Raw genomic sequence first — 24602 nt, 5'->3', positions numbered from 1 at the left:
CTTGCGCTAAAATCTATTACTACTTTATAAACGTAGCAAACCATACACAATATCACGCACTGTGACTTACTGTACGAAATTATAATGTAAATGTTTCACAATGTTATCACAATTATTATTTACTATATAGTGTATATAATCTTGCAAGTGTGTGTGCCTACTGTACGACACCCGAAGTACGATAGCTAGCTAACGTTAGCTAGATACACTATTTGGCCTGTTGACTGCAACCCCACAGTAACGTTCGCAGTTTTACCTTTGCATTTCAAACTGGATCATTAAATAAAGCAATATCATACAAGATAACACACCTCAATCCCAGCTCTATTCATTTTATCTTCTAATATAACCCGTTTTGTAAAATTGCCGAGGATAAACTGAGTTTTAACATGACAGAGTCAAGACTTCATGTTCACTTACCTGCACAACTCAACCAGTCTTGAACCGGAAATACCCGCTTGCCTAGCCCTGTGATTCGTCAATTTGGTTATGCAGCGATGGCGATTGGTTTATTTATCTTCTAGTCTGCACGGATGGACGTCCTGTTGAAAGTAAATAAATGGAAGTTTACCAGTTGTTGTCGTCATTAATATACAAGCTCAATAACTGCAATACTTTCAAATAAAATTATTTGGTTAGACTAAATAGTTAGCCAATTACTCTTCAACGTCAATTTGACCAAATGATCCCGGTCTCCACCAAATCATTTGCCACAATTTACTTTGTATTTAGTCTCCAAATTTCAACCCATCAATTGGCTAAACGGAGCATAATTTGTACCTAGTAATAGCCACTGAGAACAGTCGAAGCTTTTTAAGCAACCTAATACGGTGTTGGATGTGTTGACAAGCCGATGCTGGGTCACAACTGAATCACTGTCTTTTGAAGGGGCTTTTCTTCAGGCTGCTGTAGTGTAATATTACATTTACTGGACTAAAATGGCATTATCCAGAGATAATGGTGCTAGCCTATATGGTTGTATGACTCGCCCCACTCGCAGAGGTCTTTCTGTCCTTATACATGATAAGACTAACCTTAAAATAACCTTCCTAACCTACTTACACTGGTTCCACAGCAGATGCTCATCCCAGTTCTTCTCTGTTCCAGGTCCTCAATTGTGAAAATATCATCCCACTGCCGTCAGAACCACTGAGTTATCTTGCTTCATCTCCTGTCCGGAAACAATCTAGGTTTCCCCCACTTATAAATCATGAACTAATCATTAGTGTTCTCAATACAATTCATTATGAGACTTGTGATATAAATCCATACCTCAAATTTTAACTAGGCTATAAACTGTTGTTCAGTCCCCAATCATTAGCCAACCTGATCAGCATCTACTAAAATACATTGTCTTATCAGGTCTTTGTAAAGGCAGATGCAGCCAATAAGTCTTATATTTACTGACATTCACATTTTGGGGGAGTACAAGGCAGTCAAATAGAGCACATGTTTAAAGTAGTTTATTCTATCATTTCAAATATCCTTAAAATGAATAGCACATATATACATGAACAGACATTATCCCCAAAGACAGAACACATTTTAAATTAAGAACCCACTTGCAAAATGAGAACATAATATTTTGACCTGGCTGTGCAGAGGACACATTTTAAGTTACACGTATCCATACACTATGCCTTAGAAAAAATGATCAAAACTTTAGGAAAGGCATTTCAACTCCTTGATATGGAGCAATATTTCTGAATGTGGCATTGAGATTTTTGCCTTTCCCAACTGTACGTTAAGAAGCACATCAAGAAACATTGTATACATACAAAATGTGAAATTCCCCAAACACACGTTTGGATATTTCTGTGATTAATTCTAGGGGATCACATGCATCCAAATATTGAAACTGGGCATTTAATCCCCATCATCATACCTTGTATTAATGTGGTCAGTGAGAACCAACCTGTGTTAGCCTTGTCCCAGATCAGTTTGTGCTCTTTCCACCTCCATTACTGTCATTGTCAAGCCAAACATGTTTGGCACGACAATGAATGACAAGTAGTTTGCATGATGGCACAGACTGGCACTCAGGCTAAACCCGTGGATGATTATCATATTTTAGCACATTTGTTTCTAGAAGTATTTCATGATGAATCACATCAAAAGAACTGCACATTGAATCTTGACAGGTTGGATGAACCACTGGCTTTTCACACCGTTGTCAATGAGAGGCACTTCTAAAACAAACATGGTTAAATATGTCTCATATTTATTTATCTGTGATCGAGACATCGGTCATTGCTAGATCAATGAAAGTCGCCGGGCCATAGCCATAGTTGGAACACCTTGTGCTTCTCCTCAATCCTCTCCCATACATTTACTCACGGACCAATCAGCAGAGAGGAACCAAAGAGTTATAGGCTATAACACAAGTGTTTATTCAGGGTAAAGCTGATTTAAAAAAAAACATTTAAAAAACTAAACATTAAGATATGAACGTCCATGAATGTTTGTTGTTTATTTTTCTTCCGTGGGCATGAACGCAGTGCTCCAAATCTAAAAGAGAAAATTTTGTCTTTCAATGATGAGGGGCGGGACATTCAAAATCAGCACTGATGGGGCGATGTGGTGCTGATGTGGTATTCTAGGAAAAACAAACCAAAAAATAAAAAAACATCCACACATGGCTGCATGGGACCTGACGATAATGATAAGCCAGTGAGGACTAAGGCATGACAGGAGAAGGACGAGGATGGTGGGAGTTGGGGGTAGAAGAAAACAAAACCAAGAAATAGCAGATGATTTTTTTTTTTTTTTAAACAATCAGAGGTACTGTATTAGCAGCAGTTTGTTTTCCTTTTTTTCCTCTTCCTCTTTAATACTGGAGTCCAGAGGTTGTCTCCAGGTTGGCATGGTTTTTAAGTCCAAAGGAGGGGTCTGTGTGAAGGGGTAGGGTCTGGGGGGGGTTACAGGACCTCATCGCTCTCAGCGGTGTGGAGCTGCGTGTCGTCTGCGTCGGTCATACTGCTCTCCTGCGACTCCTCCACCTCAGCTGCTGGGGACAAGGTGGAGGTCAGAGGTCAAAGCATGGCTCCTGACAGTGACTTTTCAGCTTCCTTCTTGAAGTAACAGACAGAAGCCTGACCATATTGGCATTCTCGCCCTAAAATATGTACTTTAGTGGTAGGCCACACCTTTCTGGAGTGTTTCACATATACTATTCAAATTCGGAAGAATATTAACTCAAAATGACTTAATACTAGGACTCAATGTTTAATTTTAAAGCTGTCAAATACTTTTCATTCATAAATGATCATGTAGCGCATAATAAATGTACAGGTCAATGCTGTCATTAACAGGGAACTAAATGGTCATAGCTATGCATCAGTCTGTTATGGCAGTCACAGTGGTTGTACCTGAGTCATAGGGGTAGTCCTCAGTGACAGGCTCCTCGTCATCAGGGAGGTACCTCTTGTCTATGGCCTCTTTGATCTGATTGTTGGCTCCTTTGGGATCCAGGTCCATGGCCCAGGAGAAGTTCATCAATGCCAAGTGTGTCTGGCCCAGCTTCTTATACACCTGAGGGGAGCATTAGGGAGGAAAGCATATGATTAGAGCAGGACACACCATCCATATGAATACATTCGTAAACTGTCTCAACTTACCCATACACATAGACTCGGTACCGGTACCCCTTGTATATTGCCTCGTTATTGTGTTACCATCTCTCCTTTATTTAACACATTTCTTACTTTTTTAAAACTTTGCATTGTTTGGTTAAGGGCTTGCAAGTAAGCATTTCACAGTAATACCTGTTGTATTCGGCGCATGTGACATACAATTTGATGTCATAAACATCTCATAGCTATTTAGTGCATTGCACAAAGTCAGACGTATGATATTTGAGAGATGAGTGTAAAGTAGTCTATTATTGAGTATGAATATCAAAGTGACAGTAAATTCTTCACTTATAGTCGACTCCTTTCCTCATAATCCCCACAAAGAAAAAAAAGTTTACGTTTGCTTACCTTTCCTATTAAAAAGTAAACAAGGGACTCTTTGGGCACTATTTGTTTCAGCTCTTCAAGCTCTTGTAGAGCCGCCTGAAAAAGGAACACACAAAAACACTTTTCTTAGACTTAACCAGTAGAAAATGCAGTGAATAATGATATTAATATGGAAGAAGAGAAATTGTGCTGAAAAGTAGGTTAGTCAGTGTTTGCTTGTGAAATGACATATGGACCTACCTTGTACTTTTCATTAGCAAAGAGGATGGAGGCCCTGTGGAATTTGCATAGAGGGTTCTTGGGGTCTATGTTGATCGCTCTATTCAGGGTTTCCAAAGCATGGTCAGACTTCTTCAGTGCATGCTGAACCTGTGTGGAAACAGGCAACATGGAGCAAGATAGTGTGCCATAAAGAACATTGGAAATATGACTCAATTACCAAATGTAAAACACTACAGGCTTTGAAAATAGTAACAATAATAATACATGTGATTTCTAAAGTATTTTTGTAAGTGAGCTGACTGAGTGAGCTGAAAGAGACAGTGTAGCGGGCCACTCACCACTCCGATGTGGCAGAGGAGCACAGAGCTCTGAGGGTTGATGCTAAGTGCCTTCTTGAAGTGAATCTCTGCCAGGTTGAATTTCTCCTGCTTATAGTAGATCATCCCCAAGCCATACCTGGAGATGGAGGGACGAAGAGAAAACTAAATAAAAAGGTGAGGTAAGTGACTCCCATAATCATAAATTATTCAATATCATCAAAATATGAGGTTTTAGCTTTAATTCCTTAGAGACTTTAGATTAATTAAGGTAATACAGTGTTGTGTTCGGGAATAGCTAAAGCGCGACCAATTCAAGACCGGATCGAGTCCGAGTCAAGACCAGAGGGGGTCCGAGACAGACTCACATTTTTTTTCTGGTCTTGACTCTAATTCAATACCATGATTGTAATTGTCAAATCATCACCATAAGAGGTCAAAATGTCCAGTATTTCGGGGTACGTATTTCAGAACATATGGATTCTTTAGACATTCAGAATAGTGAAAAAATGCATGCTGAGGAAAAATAGAGCCACTACAAATGATTAATAACCCAAACACAGTGGGGAACAACGGGCCTAATAATTATAGTAATATTTTCAATGGTGTTCTGATTTAATCGCTTCAGTTGTTGTAAAGAAAAGGGTTAACGCTGCCGAAAAAAAAAAGATCCTACCAGGATTTTTCTTTGCTGGTCTCTGAGGAGATAAATGTAGCTTAGTCAGCCATTGGCTAGGCCATCAGAAGCTAGATAAATGCATCTGCCATTCAACAGTAATAAGGCAAAATTTGGAGTGACAGTAAAATCAACCAATCACATTGACTTAATGAGGTGGGCCCATTTTTACAAAAACATATAGAAACTGCAATTTTTTTAAAGGCCAACAGCAATAGCAAGCAGTAGATTTCCCACAGTCTAGCTAGCTAGCTTTTGTTGTCTAGTTTGCAGCGGCTGCAGCAGATGTTATATAAGAGGATGTTGTTGTTAATTTGTTAGTTTCTCCCTTTTCAAGAATAACTTAAAACAAGTTATGTTTCAAATAATCTCTGGTGAGTGGAACTGTTTATTGCAGCACACTTGCTGTTAGCCAACTCTTTGAAAATAACTTGTATTTTTTATTTATTTAACCAGGTAGGGTAGTTGAGAACAAGTTCTCATTTACAACTGCGAGCTGGCCAAGATAAAGCAAAGCAGTGCGACACAAACAAGAGTTACACATGGAATAAACAAGCATACAGTCAATAACACAATAGAAAAAAAGTCTATGTACAGTGTGTGCAAGGGAGGTAAGGCAACAAATAGGCCATAGTGGCAAAATAATTATAATTTAGCAATTAAACACAAGAGTGATATGTGTGCAGAAGATGAATGTGCAAGTAGAGATACTGGGGTGCAAAGGAGCAAAAAAATAAAATAAGTAACAGTATGGGGATGGGCTATTTAGAAATGGGCTATGTACAGGTGCAGTGATCTGTGAGCTGCTCTAACAGCTGGTGCTTAAAGTTAGAGAAGGAGATAACTGGAGAGTCCAGCTAAGTGATTTTTGCAATTTGTTCCAGTCATTGGCAGCAGAGAACTGGAAGGAAAGGCGGCCAAAGACGAAAATTGGCATTGGGGGTGACCAGTGAAATATACCTGCTGGAGGGCGTGCTATATGTGGATGCTGCTATGGTGACCAGCAGTGAGCTGAGATAAGGCGGGGCTTTACCTAGCAAAGATTTATAGATGACGAATATGTAGCGAGGGCCAGCCAACGAGAGCATACAGGTCGCAGTGGTGGGTAGTGTATGGGGCTTTGGTGACAAAATGGATGGCAGGGTAGCCTAGTGGTTAGAGCGTTGGACTAGTAACCGAAAGGTTGCAAGTTCGAATCCCCAAGCTGACAAGGTACAAATCTGTCGTTCTGCCCTTGAACAGGCAGTTAACCCACTGTTCCTAGGCCGTCATTGAAAATAAGAATTTGTTCTTAACAGACTTGCCTAGTAAAATAAAGGTAAAATTAAAAAAAAAAAAAAATTCAAAACTGATAGACTGCATCCAATTGCTGAGTGGAGTGTTGTAGGCCATTTTGTAAATGACGTCGCCAAAGTCAAGGATCGGCAGGATAGTCAGTTAAGAGGGTAAGGATGCTTTGTTGCGAAATAGGAAGCCAATTCTAGATTTCATTTTGGATTGGAGATGCTTAATGTGAGTCTGGAAGGAGAGTTTACAGTCTAACCAGACACCTAGGCATTTGTAGTTATCCACATATTCTAAGTCAGAACCGTCCAGAGTAGTGATGCTGGATGGGCGGGCAGGTGCGGGCAGCGATCGGTTGACGAGAATGCATTTAGTTCTACTTGCATTTAAGAGCAGTTGGAGGCCACGGAAGGAGTGTGTGAAACAGTGTTGCATTTAAAGTGGAACTTACAGCATTTTAGCAACATGAAATCTTATACAAATCTGTTCATATACACACCAGGAAGAATGACACTTAAACTATTCTGACAATAAATTATTAGAATGTTTGGGAATTACGCATAAAGGAATTTGTGAAAATTATATAGCAATATAAAGTGGGAAAGCGGCCGTGCATTTAGACAGACCGGTGCGCTATAGCCAATCAGAACGACAGTAGACCTTTATACAAACAAGCCATTTGCCACATGGGCCTGCAATCCTTCACTTTGAACTGGTCTGTGTTTACAGGCTGTTGTAACAGAGCAATTTTAGATCATTAGAACACATTCGCCAAAAGCCACAAAATACACCTGAATGGATTTCTGCAAATATGTAAAACATCACGGTCATAATGTGGCATTTGGGAACTTTAAATTTGTATTGATCAAACAACAATGAAAAAGGTAGGCTCTCTCTACCTCAGTTATGCACATCAACAAGAACAACAACTACTGCTCGCCAGAGCAAGATAAAATCTAATGAAGGAACATTAGATAAACACACTCAAACTTTTTCAGCTAAACAATGGGGAATTGTACCCTCGTCCTTCTGCACCTTGCCTGCCAATGCATGCTTGTACCAACCAAGCACCTTAGCACACCTCACTGATCATTTTACTCGACGTAGCAGAGCTGATTACATGTTGTTATCTAGAGTGTTCTTGACTAACTATTAGAGGTCGACCGATTATGATTTTTCAACGCCGATACCGATTATTGGAGGACCAAAAAAGCCGATACAGATTAATCGGCCGGTAAAAAAAAAAAAAGACAATAATGACAATTACAACAATACTGAATTAACACTTATTTTAACTTAATATAATACATCAATAAAATCAATTTAGCCTCAAGTAGATAATGAAACATGTTCAATTTGGTTTAAATAATGCAAAAACAAAGTGTTGGAGAAGAACGCAAAAGTGCAATATGTGCCATGTAAGAAAGCTAATGTTTCAGTTCCTTGCTCAGAACATGAGAAAGCTGGTGGTTCCTTTTATCATGAGTCTTCAATATTCCCAGGTAAGAAGGTTAAGGTTGTAGTTATTATAGGACTATTTCCCTCTATACCATTTGTATTTCATTAACCTTTGACTATTGGATGTTCTTATAGTCACTTTAGTATTGCCAGTGTAACAGTATAGCTTCTGTCCCTCTCCTCGCTCGAACCAGCAACAACGACAACAGCCACCACATCGAAGCAACTTTACCCATGCAGAGCAAGGGAAACAACCACCCCAAGGCTCAGAGCGAGTGGAGTTTTAAACGCTATTAGCGTGCGCTAACTAGCCAGCCATTTCACTTCGGTTACACCAGCCTCATCTCGGGAGTTGATAGGTTTGAAGTCATAAACAGCGCAATGTTTGACGCACAACGAAGGGCTGCTGGCAAAACTCACGAAAGTGCTGTTTGAATTAATGTTTACGTGCCTGCTTCTGCCTACCACCGCTCAGTCAGATACTTAGATACTTGTATGCTCAGTCAAATTACATGCAACACAGGACACGCTAGATAATATCTAGTAATATCAACCATGTGTAGTTAACTAGTGATTATGATTGATTGTTTTTTATAAGATAAGTTTAATGCTAGCTAGCAACTTACCTTGGCTTACTGCATTTGCGTAACAGGCAGTCTCCTTGTGGAGTTCAACGAGAGAGGCAGGTCGTTATTGCGTTGGACTAGTTAACTGTAAGGTTGCAAGAATGTATCCCCCGAGCTGACAAGGTGAAAATCTGTCTTTCTGCCCCTGAACAAGGCAGTTAACACATTCTTATATTCAATGACGGCCTTGTTGGGTTAACTGACTTGCCTAGTTAAATAAAGATTAAATAAAAGGTGTAAAAAAATTAAAACATATATTTTTTTATTAATTCGTTATATCGCCGCCCAAAAATACAGATTGTTATGAAAACTTGAAATCGGTCCTAATTAACCGGCCATTCCGATTAATCGGTCGACCTCTAACTATGACCTTGTTTTGCCTACGTTTACTGACACCGTTCATATTCATCAGGTGTTGTGCGTTCGTAAATTCAGTTCCACGCTCTGGCACTCCATGCCAAAAGCAGTTGACAGCTTCACACTCTTGCTGCCTGCAGATGATATTCCTCTGAAATTTGGCATGTGCGGCACGCATGTGAATATATTTCACGTGCTTTGCGATTGTGTAGGCTACTTTTTGCACGATTTCTCTATTGTACTAAGTCTTATATCACCACTATACTACTTTGATACGCATCAGTAGGGATTTAGTGAGTATAAGCAATTCCCACTTAAAAACAACTGGGTATAGGGTTTAAACCTGCCTATACCTTCCTCTACACCACTGGCCCTTTGTGTGTACAAAAAGTGCTATAATATTACAGTTGCTGTCCTTTCAGAATCATGAACCTGTCACACACTGAAGTCTCGCCACTGCTCATTTGTTTATTTCTGTGTTTACGTGACTAATGCTACTACTTTCCAAAAAGTAGTAGCATTAGTCACGTAAACACAGAAATAAACAAATGGCACATTTGATTCCTAATTTTAAAAATAAGTGGTGCTTTTCTTATAATAGATATAAAGGCTGTTAAGATATTAATGTTGGCCTGGCGAAGCAGTTTTATGCGCTGGCTGAACGGAAGCTGATAATTATGAGTGTTTTACTCTGCTGGTCTTGGGAAGAAATTCCAGGTCCTCACTGTCCGAGATAAGACCGAGTACAAATGTATCCGACACAAGAACTCAACATGTGGTCTCGAGACCGGACTGGAGTACTACGACATGGAGGGAATAAAGTATAGTATGGTACATACGTATGGTACATATATAATAAACATAAGAGCATTTTCATCTATTACGATTGTAATTCAGATTTTGTCACATCCACTATCACTCCAAGGTTGTCCACTTATTCACCAGGCATTGTAGTGGCGTGTGTTAACTCTGATGGCGTTACGGAAGCAGGCCAGAGCCTTCTCCAGCTCCTCTGTGAGGACAAACTCATGGCCTAGCAGCGTGTAGGCGTAGGCAAAGCCCGGGTTCACCTGGATGGCACGCTGGAAGAACTTAATGGCTATGTCATGCTCCCTCTGCAGACTGAAACAGTTACCAGCCACGCACCATGCCTAAGACAAAAAGAGAGTGTGTTGGGGAGGAGGGAGGGAATATAAGGAGAGAAAAGGGTATGAGTAATGATAGAAATAGGAGCAAAAGGAACAAAATTAGAATCACTTGTTAGCATTTCCCAATGGAAAAGTCTCAATTGAACATACTTTTTAGTCCAGGACTAGACATGTGGATACGGTACATGCAACGGTTTGTCCCAGTGTGTTAGTTAACTATGTACCTCTGGTGAATTCTTGTCCATGTCGGTGAGGTCTTTGGACAACGCCGACAGGGCCACGTCCTTCTGCAAGTGCCACAGGGTGGTGGAGTAAATCTCCATGCCCTCCACCCGGTAGCTCTCGATGCGCCTCACCTCCGAGAAGATCCTCTCCGCCTGCAGGAAGGAGGCAAAGAGTGAGAAGTTTCTAATTGAGCCATTGAGAAGTGGCAAAAGCCACCATACACAGCCATCGACCACTCTTTGCATCCAATTGACAATCTTAACCCTGTGAAATTGTAGTAAGGACAGGAGGACATCTAGCTTCAGATGCCCACAATCCGTTTTAGGTATAATAAGAATGGCGCCGAAGGAGATGGCTGCCGTTTTACGATCCCGTAGCCAATTGTGCATTTTCTTTTGCGTCATTTGTAACTTATTTTGTACATAATGTTTTTGCCACCGTGTCTTATGACCGAAAAGAGATTCTAGATATCAGGACAGCGATTACTCACCCCGTACTGGAGGAATATTTTTTCTTCAACGAGTTGGACGGGAAGGATTTACTTCAGACGCCCGACAAAGCCCTCGTCCCAGTCATTTGCAGGAGAAAGAGACGGAGGTATCAAGGACGAAGGTCCGGGTGCCTTGTAAGGATCCGTCGCCGAGAGGGTAATCTACCTTTACCATCAGTCCTATTAGCCAACGTACAATCAATCGATAATAAAATAGACGAACTACAATCACGTATATCCTACCAACGGGACATTAAAAACTAATATCTTATGTTTCACCGAGTAGTGGCTGAACAATGACATAAATAACATACAGCGGGAGTGTTTTAAGCTTTTTCGGTAGGATAGAACAGCGGCCTCTGGTAAAATAGGGGTGGCAGTCTATGTATATTTGTAAACAGCTGGTGCACGAAATCTAAGGAAGTCTCGAGGTTTTGCTCGCCTGAGGTAGAGCATCTCATGATAAGCTGTAGACCACACTATTTACCAAGAGAGTTTTCATCTGTATTTTTCGGAGCTGTCTATATACCACCACAAACCAATGCTGGCACTAAAACCACACTCAATGAGCTGTATCCCAGCCATAAGCAAACAGGAAAATGTTCATCCAGAGACGGCGCTCCTAGTGGCCGGGGACTTTAATGCAGGGAAACTTAAATCCGTTTTGCCTCATTTCTACCAGCATGTTAAATGTGGTAGAAATTTTATAACTCTACACCACCTTTACTCCACACACAGAGACACGTACAAAGCTCTCCCTTGCTCTCTCCCACTTAACAAATCTGACCATAATTCTATCCTCCTGATTCCTGCTTACAAGCAAAAACTAAAGCAGGAAGCACCAGTGACTTCGGGCAATAAGAAAGTGGTCAGATGAAGCAGATGCTAAGCTACAGAACTGTTTTGCTTGCACAGACTGGAATATGTTCTGGGATTTTCCGATGGCATTGAAGAGTACACCACATCAGTCAGTGCATCAATGACGTCGTCCTCACAGTAACTGTACCCCACCAAAATGCCATGGATTAAAGGGAAACATCCACACTGAGCTAACAGGTAGAGCTTCCGCTTTCAAGAAGTGGGACGCTAATAAGAAATCCCACTATGCCCTACAACGAAACATCAAAGAGGCAAAGTGTCAGTACAGGACTAAGAAAAGGCTTCTTGACAGCTTCTACCCCCAAGCCATAAGACTCCTGAACAGCTAATCAAAGGGCTCTGTTATCTCTTATTATCTATGCATAGTCACTAACTCTACCTACATGTACATATTACCTCGACTAACTGGTGCCCCCGCACATTGACTCTGTACCGGTACCCACTGAATATAGCCTCGTTATTGTTATTTTTCTGCTGCTGTTTATTTGTTTTATATATATATTTTTTATTGAACACTTTTTCTTAACTTGCAAGTAAGCATTTCACTGTAAGGATGTTGTATTCGGCGCATGTGACAAATAAAATGTGATTTGATTTGAAAAGGCGAACCTAGCAAAAGAGGGTCCTCCCTTACCTGCATGTATTCGGCCAGCTCAAAGTGGGCCCTGCCGATCTGTCCCAGGACCCACCCTGTGTTGTAGTGATGGGAGGGTAGCTGGCTCAGGATGCTGATGGCCTCTTTACAGTTGTAAGAGCAGAGGGCCAGGTACCCCCGGCCGATGTCTCGCATCAGCGACATCAGGCCATCTGGAACACAGAGGGGAAAGGGGGGTTGGAGATGGATGTGATTGCATCTTTGTAAGGACATTGTTCCATTGTGTTTGTGTTAGTCATAGCTAAAGTATGACAAGGTGGCTAAGACTATAGAAAATGTATTACAATTATAACAGAAACTCAAAAAAAGTCAAAACTACTGCATTACTTTGACATAATAAGTTTAATGGCAGTGTATCCCTACATCTCAGCTCAACATCTTGATATGGTCAGGTAAAGAAGAATCATTGAATTGAAAGTCAATGTCTGAGAATTCATCCTAACAGTGTCCCAACTCACCTGCAGCAGCCTTCTGCAGACTGAAGGCCTGGAACTGAGGAGTGCCCATACTGACTTTCCCCTCTGCCATGGACGAGTCCAGCTTGAGGATCTCAATGCTCTCGTTCAGATTGGATGGGGTGATGCCTCCCTTGCCCGTTTTTGACTTGGTCTTCCGGTTGGGGATTTTGGTGGGGAACTTCATTTTCAGCTTCTTGCTGTTCTCCTGTTGAGGAATGCATGTTTGTTTGTGTTTAGCATCTCAAAGACCTCTGCTAATGTCAAATAGATGTCTGCCCCCCTCGCTTTTGACATTTAGTACTAACAGAGTACAAGAAAAAAAATATCGTCTTTGTCAAGTATCTCACCAGCACAGCGCCAGTCTGTTTTGTGCCAAACTCTATTCTATATAGAACATAATACCAATTTGTAAGTCGCTCTGGATAAGAGCGTCTGCTAAATGACTTAAATGTTAAATGTAAATGTAATAATAATACACAACTGCAATCTCTGCTCATAAATATCATTACACTACTTAAATGCTAGACTTGAGAGCGAACAGATGTTTTTGTTTTCCTGGTTAAAAAGATGCACCACAAATCCTACTGTTCATCTCAATCCCAGTATTTGGTTATTTGTTTAAAGGAAAAATCCACTCAAACTATATTTTGGTATTTGTTTCATTAGTCCACTGTTGATAATAGCATAATGTTTTGAATATCAGCAGTCAAGTTTTCAAGATATTGGAAAGTGCCACTTGTCAGATCATCATGATGCATTTTGAAATGTAAAAAAAATGGCAAATTCCCAAAGGAGTCTTTGCTACGTTACCTTGGCAGTAGAGCTGGCACTGGTGAAGAGTCTGGAGCTCCGTCTGGGCTGCACGTTGGGTGGAGCAGCGATGGTGGGGCTCAGCACTTGAGGCGTAGTACTACAGTAGGCACAGAAAAATAGCAGAACAATGGTCATCAGGTCTTCATACTTAGACAACCATAAGCACAGAGAACACTAACGCCATGAGTGACATTTCACGTTTAAAGCACAAGACTTAAAACAAGTATGGATCACAATTTCATAACATTTACACAATTTCACCTTGCATGAATTCTCACTGAAAATTAACCAGTATTGTGAGTACAGCTGTCCTTTTTGGCAACATCTCTGCATTTCCATACTGTAAACATGGGTCTATATGGGCCTTGTAATGAGCACATACCTGGTCTGTGGGGGGGCAGTGGTCTGAGTCTGGTTGAAGGGGATAGGGATGACCTCCCTGCTGTTACCACTCTGTGCAAACACTGACTTCGTCCCCACCTGACTGATTCTCGCTACAGACTGAAGAGAGAAGTGGGAACAAACTGTTAAAAAAATGTGCAACAAAACATCTGACCGCCTTCATTGTTCAATCCATCACTGAAATTAAAAGGAATCTCCTCTGAAGTTATAATGTTTTCTATTCAGATTGCATAGATCCATTTTTATACACAGTAGGTTGCTCTTCGATCAACACTCCAAATAGGAGAGCCACATAACAGTTGTTGTCTTCATTATAGCGATGACGCGTGCATACCTTCTTTGGTGGGACTCCGGGAGGGGGCGGCTCCATCCCCGAGCCACTGTGAGAGTAGTTCTGAAGATACAAGGGTTCCCCTGGGCTGGGCTCCAGGGGCAAGATTCCAAAACTGGGAATAAGATCAAATGGATTCTCAGTATAAAAATATACATTGTTGACTTATTCAGCTCTGTATAATTTAGCCCATCATCCAGAAGTCCCCATGGACGCCATTTACATCCAGTTACAGTACCAGAGAAGCCTGTAACAGGTAGAAAAGACCACACAGAACAAAGCTGTCGTAGAGGACAAAGGCTGGAAAGCAGTAATCAAGAAGTCCTCTGAAGCCAGTTATCATTACAGTCTCCCTAATTACAGACTAGTGGACAATGGAGCTGGATGATGAGTAAATGAGAGAGACCAGTATGTACTGCAGCCAGGTGCACAATGTCAAATTATAGCCTAGATAATGTTACTTGACTACAATTTTCAAAGCCATGGACAAATTACTAGCGGAGTGATCGCTGATAATAGAATAATGTTCTGAGGAGAGTGCCAGTGCATATGCCTCTATAATGTAGGGTGTCCAATTAAAAACGCATATTTTGCCCAACGGGTAAAATAACATTAATTGGGCATGTACTCATCTAAGAAAACTAATGCTGCAAAACGCATGTCTCTATCATAATCCATTCCAAAAAGTTATTGGCGTTTTCACCCTTGTAGGTTGGCCAAAATTAAGGTGACTAAATCAATGGAGGCCAGATAAGTGGTCAAAATACAAGAAAATAGCATTGCGTCAGCTAGGCTGGATGCTGTGAGAATGAAGGCAAACTGAAAGACCCCACTGAAAGACTTAGAACATGAATAATCATATTTGTCTTGGTAAAATGTATTTTATATCATAAGTGAAATTTCATCGAAGCGCCTTTTCCCCCCACTCTGGGCAGAGTGGGTGGACACCCTACATAATGACACTGTAAACGTAGTCGAAGGAGGAAACACGTGGGAGTGCCTCAACACAAAGGGAATACACGCCACACTCAAAACACTGTGCCACACGACACGTATGAGCAGATTGACACAGGCATGCGTCATCTATCCACTTATGATAAAAACAGCCCAACACAAGTAATAGAGCCTCTACTGAGAAAAAAAACATCTCATATGTGAGTGTACAGGGTGAGACCACCGGTACCTGGGTGTGAGGGGGCTGAGTGCTGCCGGTCCTCCCAGTAGACTGCGCCCACTCTTGGGTTTGTTATGCACTTGTTTGGATAGCAGGGAGCCGCCTGTCCCCAGAGTCCCTACGGTGTCCGGGGAGATGACGGACGAGTCGATGTAGGACATGGTGGAGTCTGTGTTCAGGGACGAGTACTTGGAGTTGGAAGACTCCAGGTTCAGTCTGTTTAATTCCTACAGGGGAGGGAAAGGGAACGAGACAAGGGTTGTCAGTTCTTCTGTGCACATTTGGTTAGACAGGTTATTGGGGGGGGATTTAATTGGCTCATCGCGCTCTAGCGATTCCTTGTGGCAGGCCAGGCGCCTGCTGGCTGACCTATGTCCTCAGGTGAGCGGTGTTTCCTCCGACACATTGGTGTGGCTGGCTTCCGGGTTAAGCGGGCAGAAGACACATGACTCGACGTTTGCCTCCCGAGCCCGTTGGGGAGTTGCAGCGACAAGACAAGATCGAAATTGGAGACACACACACACACACACACACTACAAATAAGAATTGGAGATCCACAACAATGCTTAAACATCAGTAGACATCGTAGAATAATAATAAAAACATCAAAACCATGAAAAAACACATTGAAATCATGTAGTAACCAAAAACGTGTAAAAAAACAAAACAAATACACTGCTCAAAAAAATAAAGGGAACACTAAAATAACACATCCTAGATCTGAATGAATGAAATATTCATATTAAATAGTTGTCTTTACATAGCTGAATCTCACAAAAATTATCAATGGAAATCAAATTTATCAACCCATGGAGGTCTGGATTTGGAGTCACACTCAAAATTAAAATGTGGGAAACCACACTACAGGCTGATCCAACTTTGATGTAATGTCCTTAAACCAAGTCAAAATGAGGCTCAGTAGTGTGTGTGGCTTCCACATTCCTGTATGACCTCCCTACAACGCCTGGGCATGCTCCTGATGAGGTGGCGGATGGTCTCCTGAGGGATCTTCTCCCAGACCTGGACTAAAGCATCCGCCAACTCCTGGACAGTCTGTGGTGTACGTGGCGTTGGTGGATGGAGCGAGACATGATGTCCCAGATGTGCTCAATTGAATTCAGGTCTGGGGAACGGGCGGGCCAGGCCATAGCATTAATGCCTTCCTCTTGCAGGAACTGCTGACACACTCCAGCCACATGAGGTCTTGCATTGTCTTGCATTAGGAGGAACCCAGGGCCAACCGCACCAGCATATGGTCTCACAAGGGGTCAGAGGATCTCATCTCGGTACCTAATGGCAGTCAGGCTACCTCTGGCGAGCACATGAAGGGCTGTGCGGCCCCCCAAAGAAATGCCACCCACACCATGACTGACCCACCGCCAAACCGGTCATGCTGGAGGATGTTGCAGGCAGCAGTACGTTCTCCACGGCGTCTCCAGACTCACGTGCTCAGTGTGAACCTGCTTTCATCTGTGAAGAGCACAGGGCGCCAGTGGAGAATTTGCCAATCTTGGTGTTCTCTGGCAAATGCCAAACGTCCTGCACGGTGTTGGGCTGTAAGCACAACCCCCACCTGTGGATGTCAGGCCCTCATACCACCCTCATGGAGTCTGTTTCTGACCGTTTGAGCAGACACATGCACATTCGGGGCGGCAGGGTAGCCTAGTGGTTAGAGCGTTGGACTAGTAACCGAAAGGTTGCAAGTTCAAATCCCCGAGCTGACAAGGTACAAATCTGTCGTTCTGCCCCTGAACAGGCAGTTAACCCACTGTGCCTAGGCCATCATTGAAAATAAGAATTTGTTCTTAACTGACTTGCCTAGTAAAATAAAGGTTAAAAAAAATAAAATAAAAAAAAATAAAAAATTTGTGGCCTGCTGGAGGTCATTTTGCAGGGCTCTGGCAGTGCTCCTCCTGCTCCTCCTTGCACAAAGGCGGAGGTAGCGGCCCTGCTGCTGGGTTGTTGCCCTCCTACGGCCTCCTCCATGTCTCCTGATGTACTGGCCTGTCTCCTGGTAGCGCCTCCATGCTCTGGACACTACGCTGACAGACACAGCAAACCTTGCCACAGCTCGCATTGATGTTCCATCCTGGATGAGCTGCACTACCTGAGCCACTTGTGTGGGTTGTAGACTCCGTCTCATGCTACCACTAGAGTGAAAGCACCACCAGCATTCAAAAGTGACCAAAACATCAGCCAGGAAGCATAGGAACTGAGAAGTTGTCTGTGGTCACCCCCTGCAGAACCACTCCTTTATTGGGGATGTCTTGCTAATTGCCTATAATTTCCACCTGTTGTCTATTCCATTTGCACAACAGCATGTGAAATTTGTCAATCAGTGTTGCTTCCTAAGTGGACAGTTTGATTTCACAGAAGTGTGATTGACTTGGAGTTACATTGTGTTGTTTAAGTGTTCCCTTTATTTTTTTGAGCAGTGTATATTTTAGATTCTTCAAACTAGTCACCCTTTGCCTTGTTGACAGCTTTGCACACTCTTGACATTCTCTCAACCAGCTTCGACTGGAATGCTTTAACAAAAGTCCTGAAGGAGTTCCCACATATGCTAAGCACTTGTTGGCTGCTTTTCCTTCACTGTGTGGTCCAACTCATCCCAATTAGGTTGCGGTCAGGTGATTATGGGGGCCAGGTCACCTGATGCAGCACTCCATCACTCTCCTTCCTGGTCAAATTGCCCTTACACAGCCTGATGGTGTGTTTTGAGTCATTGTCCTGTTGAAATGAAATGATAGTCCCACTATGTGTATCGCTGTAGAATGCTTTGGTTGCCATGCTGGTTAAGTGTGCCTTGAATTCTAAAATCACTGACAGTGTCATCAGCAAAGCACCCCCACACCTCCTTTTCCATGCTTCACGGTGAGATCCATTCACCTACTCTGCGTCTCACAAAGACATGGAGGTTGGAACCAAAAATCTCAAATTTGGACTCTTCAGACCAAAAGGACAGATCTCCACCGGTCTAATGTCCATTGCTCGTGTTTCTTGGTCCAAGCAAGTCTCTTCTTTTTATTGGTGTCCTTTAGTAGTGGTTTCTTTGCAGCAATTTGACCATGAAGGCCTGATTCACGCAGTTTCCTCTGAACAGTTGATGTTGAGATGTGTTGAAAATGTGAAGCATTTTTTTGGGCTGCAATTTCTGAGGCTGGTAACTAATGAACTTATCCTTTGCAGAAGAGGTAACTCTGGGTCTTCCTTTCCTGTGGTGGTCCTCATGAGAGTCAGTTTCATCATAGAGCTTGATGGTTTTTGCGAATGCACCTGAGAAACTTTCAACGTTTATAATTTTCTGGATTGACAACTGAAATGCATTCCAGGTGACTACCTGATGAAGCTGGCTGAGAGAATGCCAATAGTGTGCAATGCTGTCATCAAGGCAAAGGGTGGAAGAATCTCAAAATCTATTTTGATTTGTTGAACCATTTTTTTGGTTACTACATGATTTTACGTGTTATTTCATGGTTTGATGTATTCACTATTATTCTACAATGTTGAAAATAGTACAAATAAAAGAAAAACCCTTGAATGAGTAGGTGTCCAAATTTGACAGGTCTCCATAAGAATAGGTTTACCGTTACACCCCGAGTTTTCACAGATCACATTCTTCCACAGTCCCAACCCCTGACCAAACACCAGATCAAACACTCATCTTGGTACCAATGCAATGCAAGCCATCATTGTAAAGAGAGCCAAACCTGGCTGTAGAAAAATATGGATTGACAGGAATACTGGGTTTAAATGGACTGAGGGAGGGAGAGTCGAAGGGACGTACTAAGGTGTCCTGGGGCGTCTCCATGAGCACCGTGTCCACCTGGCGGTGGGGCATGTTGTGGCTTGGCGTGTGGGCGGGGCTGATGGGGAGCAGGGAAGGGGCTCCACTCCCACCGCTGAAGCACTGCAGGGACGTCAGTCTGAAGATCTGCTCCGGGTCCGGACGATCGCCTGACAACAAAGATACAGGTTAATATAATCAGCTTAAGAACAGGGGAAGGGAATAGAGAGTGGATTTGAGCCTGAGCACTGGTCAGGGAATTCGATTTGGTTCTGCCATCATGCATGGGATTAGGACCCATGTAAATGTCCCTTTTTTTGTCTTACTATGACAAGTGAATCAAACTCTATTGTTCATGCAAATACATATTCTATCATCTTCACATGCATTATATAACTAATTACCTCCCCACCCTAGCTGATTGACTGACTCACCGATCTGACAGAGGGACTCAAAGGGAGACCACAGGAAAGGATTCATACTCAGGCTCTTCTGATAACATTCTGAACCTTTGGCCAGACGATCCGTTTTGCTGCACAGACAGGAGAAAAATGATTCTCGATATTGACTGATGCATATGGGTGACAGGCACGCACGTGCAATCACACAAAACACATTGCAAATGGTCACGTTAATCTAATTTAGAACATTCCAGCTAATATCTTTGCCAGGATTAGCTTGTTTCTGTACCTCAATTATAATGTATAAGAGGACGCAACCACTCACTGGGCATTTATAGTTCTATTACAGTTTCACATGTTAGATACCAGACCAATTACTTTTGCTTAACCGCTACTTTGGTTTTCTTGACATCACACAGTAATAATGCAACAGCACTGTGAAATATACCAGAACACCACATTGTTGTTTAGAGTCTGATTTCTGAGATGGTTACACTTTAGAAATTGAGACAACAGCATTTTGATTGTGATTCATGCATGTCTAAATTGTAACAGGATGTTCATGACTAAGTGATAAATGCTCAGACATTCTAGCCCACTGGCTGAGCTTACATCATGTTCTAAATACGGTATCTCTGTAGAAAGGGACACATCCTCTGCTTAGGAGGCTGCTGCAGCCCCTTGCTGCATTCAAATAGTCCATTTGAATTGGCCACGGTAACATCCAAATATCATTAACAGACATGCCTCCTCTCCAATTCATTAGCAACACCATGGGAAGCTGAATAAACAAAGTTTTCTTCGGGATACAATAAACGTGTCCATCTCAACAAACATCAAGGCACTGCTACGCCCAACCCTACGCCCAACCCTACAACGTCTATCACTCAGTTGCATAGTAAAACATTAGGTATTGCTATGTGATTGCTAGCACACAAGCAATTAGCTCTCAACATTCCCAGGCAATGCTTTAGATTGTTAACCAATGAAGCAATGAACATGGTTATCCTACCAATAGATTTGCCCCAACAGGGATAATGTGAAACAGGCAGAGTCTCCAAACTCTGTGACAATGTCCTCCTGGCTCTTCTGTTTGTTCAGGACCCCCCCTGTCAGGATCTGCTCTCCTTCTGCAAGCCTGGAAAAAGAAGAGGACCGGAACACTGATGTGAACATACTGGGGTCAAAGAGGAGGGGAGCTATCCAGGCCTCTTGTCCTCGGACTGGCCCTCTTTAATCCTTGTTTGAGGAAATATTGTATTCAATTCTTGCATGACAGAAGAGCAAGACCCTAAATCCATTTGGCTGCAGTATGCAGCATGGCCAAGAAAATAATATGTTGGCACTCTGGATTCAAAGCATGCACAATATCATAGCTATGAGGTCTAAAACATCAGAAACAAAATAACATCCTTACTTGCTCAGTTCTACACAGCACTTGGCGAGGAGGTATTTGCATTGTGGCGTTGTGCAGCTGTGCCCCTTGAGAAGGCGGTATGCCTTGTAGGCCTTTCCCGAACGATAGTAGCATGTGGCTAACAGAAAGAGGGCCTCCTCCGAATGCACTGTGAGGAGGATAAGAGATGCATCCAAATAACGCATAATTTAAATTAACATACATACAGATACATACCCTGACACACAATCTCATTCCCAGATGACTAGGAGTTATACATATAAATGCTATTCATTTGGCTCTGACATTTTCAGACATGCACTGACAGCATTAGATTCCTTTTGGCATGTGACAAATGTTCATACTTGATGTGTTATTTTGATCGACTCACGTCTATGCTATAGCCTAATAGTCCACTGCAGTGTTGTGCGTTCCACATTAAAGCAACAGCAGCCGACAGGCTATTCTATAAGAAATGACAATGTCTTTGAAAACCTGTTTTGCATGTGTCAGTCAGGCCCCACAAGCCACCATCATGTCAAAACCTTTCAGGAGTATCTGTATGGATTAAAGAATTCAGATGGAACTGTACAGTTGTCAGCACAGTAAGCTGGAACAGGAGGTGCTCAGGTGTGCTGCAGCATGGACAGGATCTTCTCAAGACAAGATGGATAGATTTCATTACCTTCAGCATAGAGTCTCTCAGCCAGGAACACGGCATCTCGGTAGGCATAGTGGTTTAGTGCATGCCAAACAGCAGCCTAGACACAGGGAGACAAACAAACACATTATGCCATGTCTCCCATTTCCTCTATCTGCATCTCTACATATTGTCACATAGCCTACTGTGATTGTCTGATCTGGTGGTGGCCTAATCAGTCAATAAGCACATGCGTTGATAATTCATTGAGTACAACGCTTGCAGCTTATTATAGCAGACTATTCCATATTATGGCTAGCTGTTAGCTAGATGGCTATGAAATGTTGACACCGCCAACAACCATATGCTAGCTACATTCGACTGGCAGGCAATGCTAGTGGGGGAAAAAAATATCTAGTTCTGGCGATATCCAGTTTTTCGTGGCAAGTGTCAAACATTTAGCTAACGTTATTTCATCGTTCGAAATCAATACCAACATCTGTGGCCATAGGATAACTTTGCAACGTAACTAACTATGTTAGTTGCGGTAACGTTACTTGGCTAGGTCAGATCTGATTATTTAAGGTTACGTTAGCTGGCAAGTGGCTAACGTTAGCTGCATCAAATGTTCAACAAACGCTTTGTCAATGCAGGCAGCAGTTATCCATGTAGCTAGCTAGCATTGAGTAGTTGGCGAACTAACGTTAGCCAGTGGTTTTCAATATTTTCAATTCAGCTGTCAAATGACCATTTACTATACAACCTGAAATAACTGTTACACCTTGGATGACATGTTAGCGAACTTACTAGTATCTAACTTAGCTTAACGACTTTAGCGTTAGCTAATGTTATGCTGCAGAGAAAGAACGACATTGGAATAATGTTAAACATCAATCTGATCAGCTGTAACGTTTAGCTAACTAACTTATTTCATTTAGATAACGTTATCTGGAAAAACTCACTTTACTGTCATAGTTTAAGTTAGTAATTAGCTAACGTTAGCAAGTTATGTTAGTCTAACCATCTAATAGAGTTTGCCAGTAGCTAACTAGTTTGCTAAAATTAACAATATAATTCAAAACAGACCTTGCATAACTATCGTTAACGTTAGTGAGTTAACGTAGATAGTTAGCTAAATATGGCTAATGACTGAGCACCTACTTCAGTTAAGTTACCTGGCATCTACCGCCCTCTAATTTCGGATACCTGGCTGACAGTGGCAGTTCGAAAGAGTACCCCCTGTGTAGTAACGTTATATATTGAATAAGAGGCACTAGTTTTTGACAACGAACCGATTTTGACAACGAAGCAACTATTCAGGGAATGCTAGCTGGCTAGGCCAAACATTTTTATTCACGCCTCGGTGTAGCAGTAGTGGATCTTTCTGGTAGGGAGGGAACAGTGCAAGCCACAATACATCCCCCTTGTCCTGCATGTGACAGTTTTCTTCTTGGTATAGCAAACTGCTTCGTTACCTGAACAGGTTCCTGCAGCACCGTCATTCCGTTGTCAGGCTCCTTCTCTCGTCCACTGTTTTGTGTTTCCCTCTTTCTTCAGTTCCTTTCTTAGTTCAGTATCCAGGCCAGAAGTAGTTCTGAAGATTTGAACACAACGACCGTTACCGAGCATGCCGAAAGCTCCCGAACATACCCGAAACAGATGCGAAGGTATCAGCTTACGAATACAATCGAAGACAAGCGTAAATAACCGAAACAGTCGTTTGCCGAAATAGAAACTCATTTTTATAGCTGTGCAATTGCAACCTTGTGTCAGATCATTTCGTATTATTCTGTAAGTAAAACCGAGACACGACTTCTAGTAACATATGTTACGTTTCGTATGTTATGTATTAATTTGTGATGTCCATCATCCATTTTGTATGTTATGTTAAGAAAAGAAATTCCTGCAATATGTCACAAATTGTAAATTTGTAAATGTATAATATGTTATGCATTCAAATTTGTTGTTGCTAACGTTAGCTAGTCTAGGGGTTGGAGTTAAGAGTAAACTAAAAGGGTTAGCTAACATGCTAAGTAGTTGCAAAGTAGCTAAAAAGTCATTGTGAAGTTGCTAAAATTATAAAGTTGTCCATGATGAGATTCGGTCACACAACCTCAGATCAAATGTTATTTGTCACATACACGTGTTTAGCAGATGTTAATGTGGGTGTAGCGAAATGCTTGTACCTTTGGGTTGCTAGACATTCACCTTACCAAACACACTCCTTTCATTTTTGCCTTAACAGGGCTTGACATGAACTTTTTTAGCCACTTGTATGTAGGACAGATTTTTTACTTGTCTGAATGATCAATTCAAAAAAGTTCTGTAATACCCAGGGCCAAAAAGGTAACTGAAAATTGTGTTGTATGATGCAAGGGACCACTTCACAAAATAACCTTCATTGTTACCACTGGTACTGACAATGGGAGGCTTCTGGTCTATGATACTATGTATTATATTTTCTGCTTGAGCCCCCAACACACACACACACACACACAAAGTAAAATACTGCACGGATAGGCTACTGTATAAAACACATGTGGTCCTTCAACCCTCCATCTGTAGAGCTACTTGATGTGCAGGATTTGTATCCAACCCTGCTCAAACACACCAGATTTAGCTTATCAAGGTACCCGTTTTTTAAAGTTTTTTTTTTAATGTGGTGTGTTTGAGCAGGGCTGGAGCAAAAGCCTGCACTCCCAGCCCTCGTGGACTCCAGGAGGAGGGTTGACCACCTTGCAACATTACAATTACAACCAAATACTTTTAATGTTTTATAAAAGAATTCCCTCATTCAATGAACCAGGGATCAAATTACTAAAGTGGGTGAAGTAGCTAACTAAGTTGTTTATCTATTTGTAAAGTTAAAATATTCAGCGTTCAGGGGAGATCTTGACGAGAGGT

The 24602-nt window shown here is 41.9% G+C and overlaps 1 protein-coding gene across 3 annotated transcripts; it reads right to left on the bottom strand.

Moving 5' to 3' along the window:
- Nucleotides 1–1447: 1447 nt before the first annotated feature.
- LOC135553940 (cell division cycle protein 27 homolog) lies at nucleotides 1448–23348 on the bottom strand. Of its 3 annotated transcripts, none has more exons than XM_064985887.1 (19): nucleotides 23174–23348; nucleotides 21744–21819; nucleotides 21080–21227; nucleotides 20675–20800; nucleotides 19696–19793; nucleotides 19262–19431; nucleotides 15484–15701; nucleotides 14304–14415; nucleotides 13950–14068; nucleotides 13565–13664; nucleotides 12755–12959; nucleotides 12276–12448; nucleotides 10272–10424; nucleotides 9842–10050; nucleotides 4520–4637; nucleotides 4200–4328; nucleotides 3981–4055; nucleotides 3369–3531; nucleotides 1448–3007 (listed from the first exon to the last, which is right to left on the bottom strand). In XM_064985887.1, exons 1-19 carry the CDS (start codon nucleotides 23198–23200, stop codon nucleotides 2919–2921), a joined length of 2508 nt encoding a protein of 835 aa, XP_064841959.1. In that variant the 5' UTR covers nucleotides 23201–23348; the 3' UTR covers nucleotides 1448–2918. The 3 variants fall into 3 exon arrangements, with proteins under 3 accessions (XP_064841959.1, XP_064841960.1, XP_064841961.1); XM_064985888.1 differs by having other exon boundaries at nucleotides 1448–3004; XM_064985889.1 differs by lacking the exons at nucleotides 19262–19431; nucleotides 19696–19793; nucleotides 20675–20800; ... (1 more) ...; nucleotides 21744–21819; nucleotides 23174–23348 and adding an exon at nucleotides 15844–15997.
- Between the last annotated feature and the right edge of the window lie 1254 nt (nucleotides 23349–24602).

The sequence above is a fragment of the Oncorhynchus masou genome, chromosome 14 (assembly GCF_036934945.1).
Source record: "Oncorhynchus masou masou isolate Uvic2021 chromosome 14, UVic_Omas_1.1, whole genome shotgun sequence".
Classification (NCBI taxonomy): domain Eukaryota; kingdom Metazoa; phylum Chordata; class Actinopteri; order Salmoniformes; family Salmonidae; genus Oncorhynchus; species Oncorhynchus masou.
The sequence above is the reverse complement of the archived record's forward strand: the minus strand, read 5'-3'. Positions and strand labels throughout refer to the sequence as shown.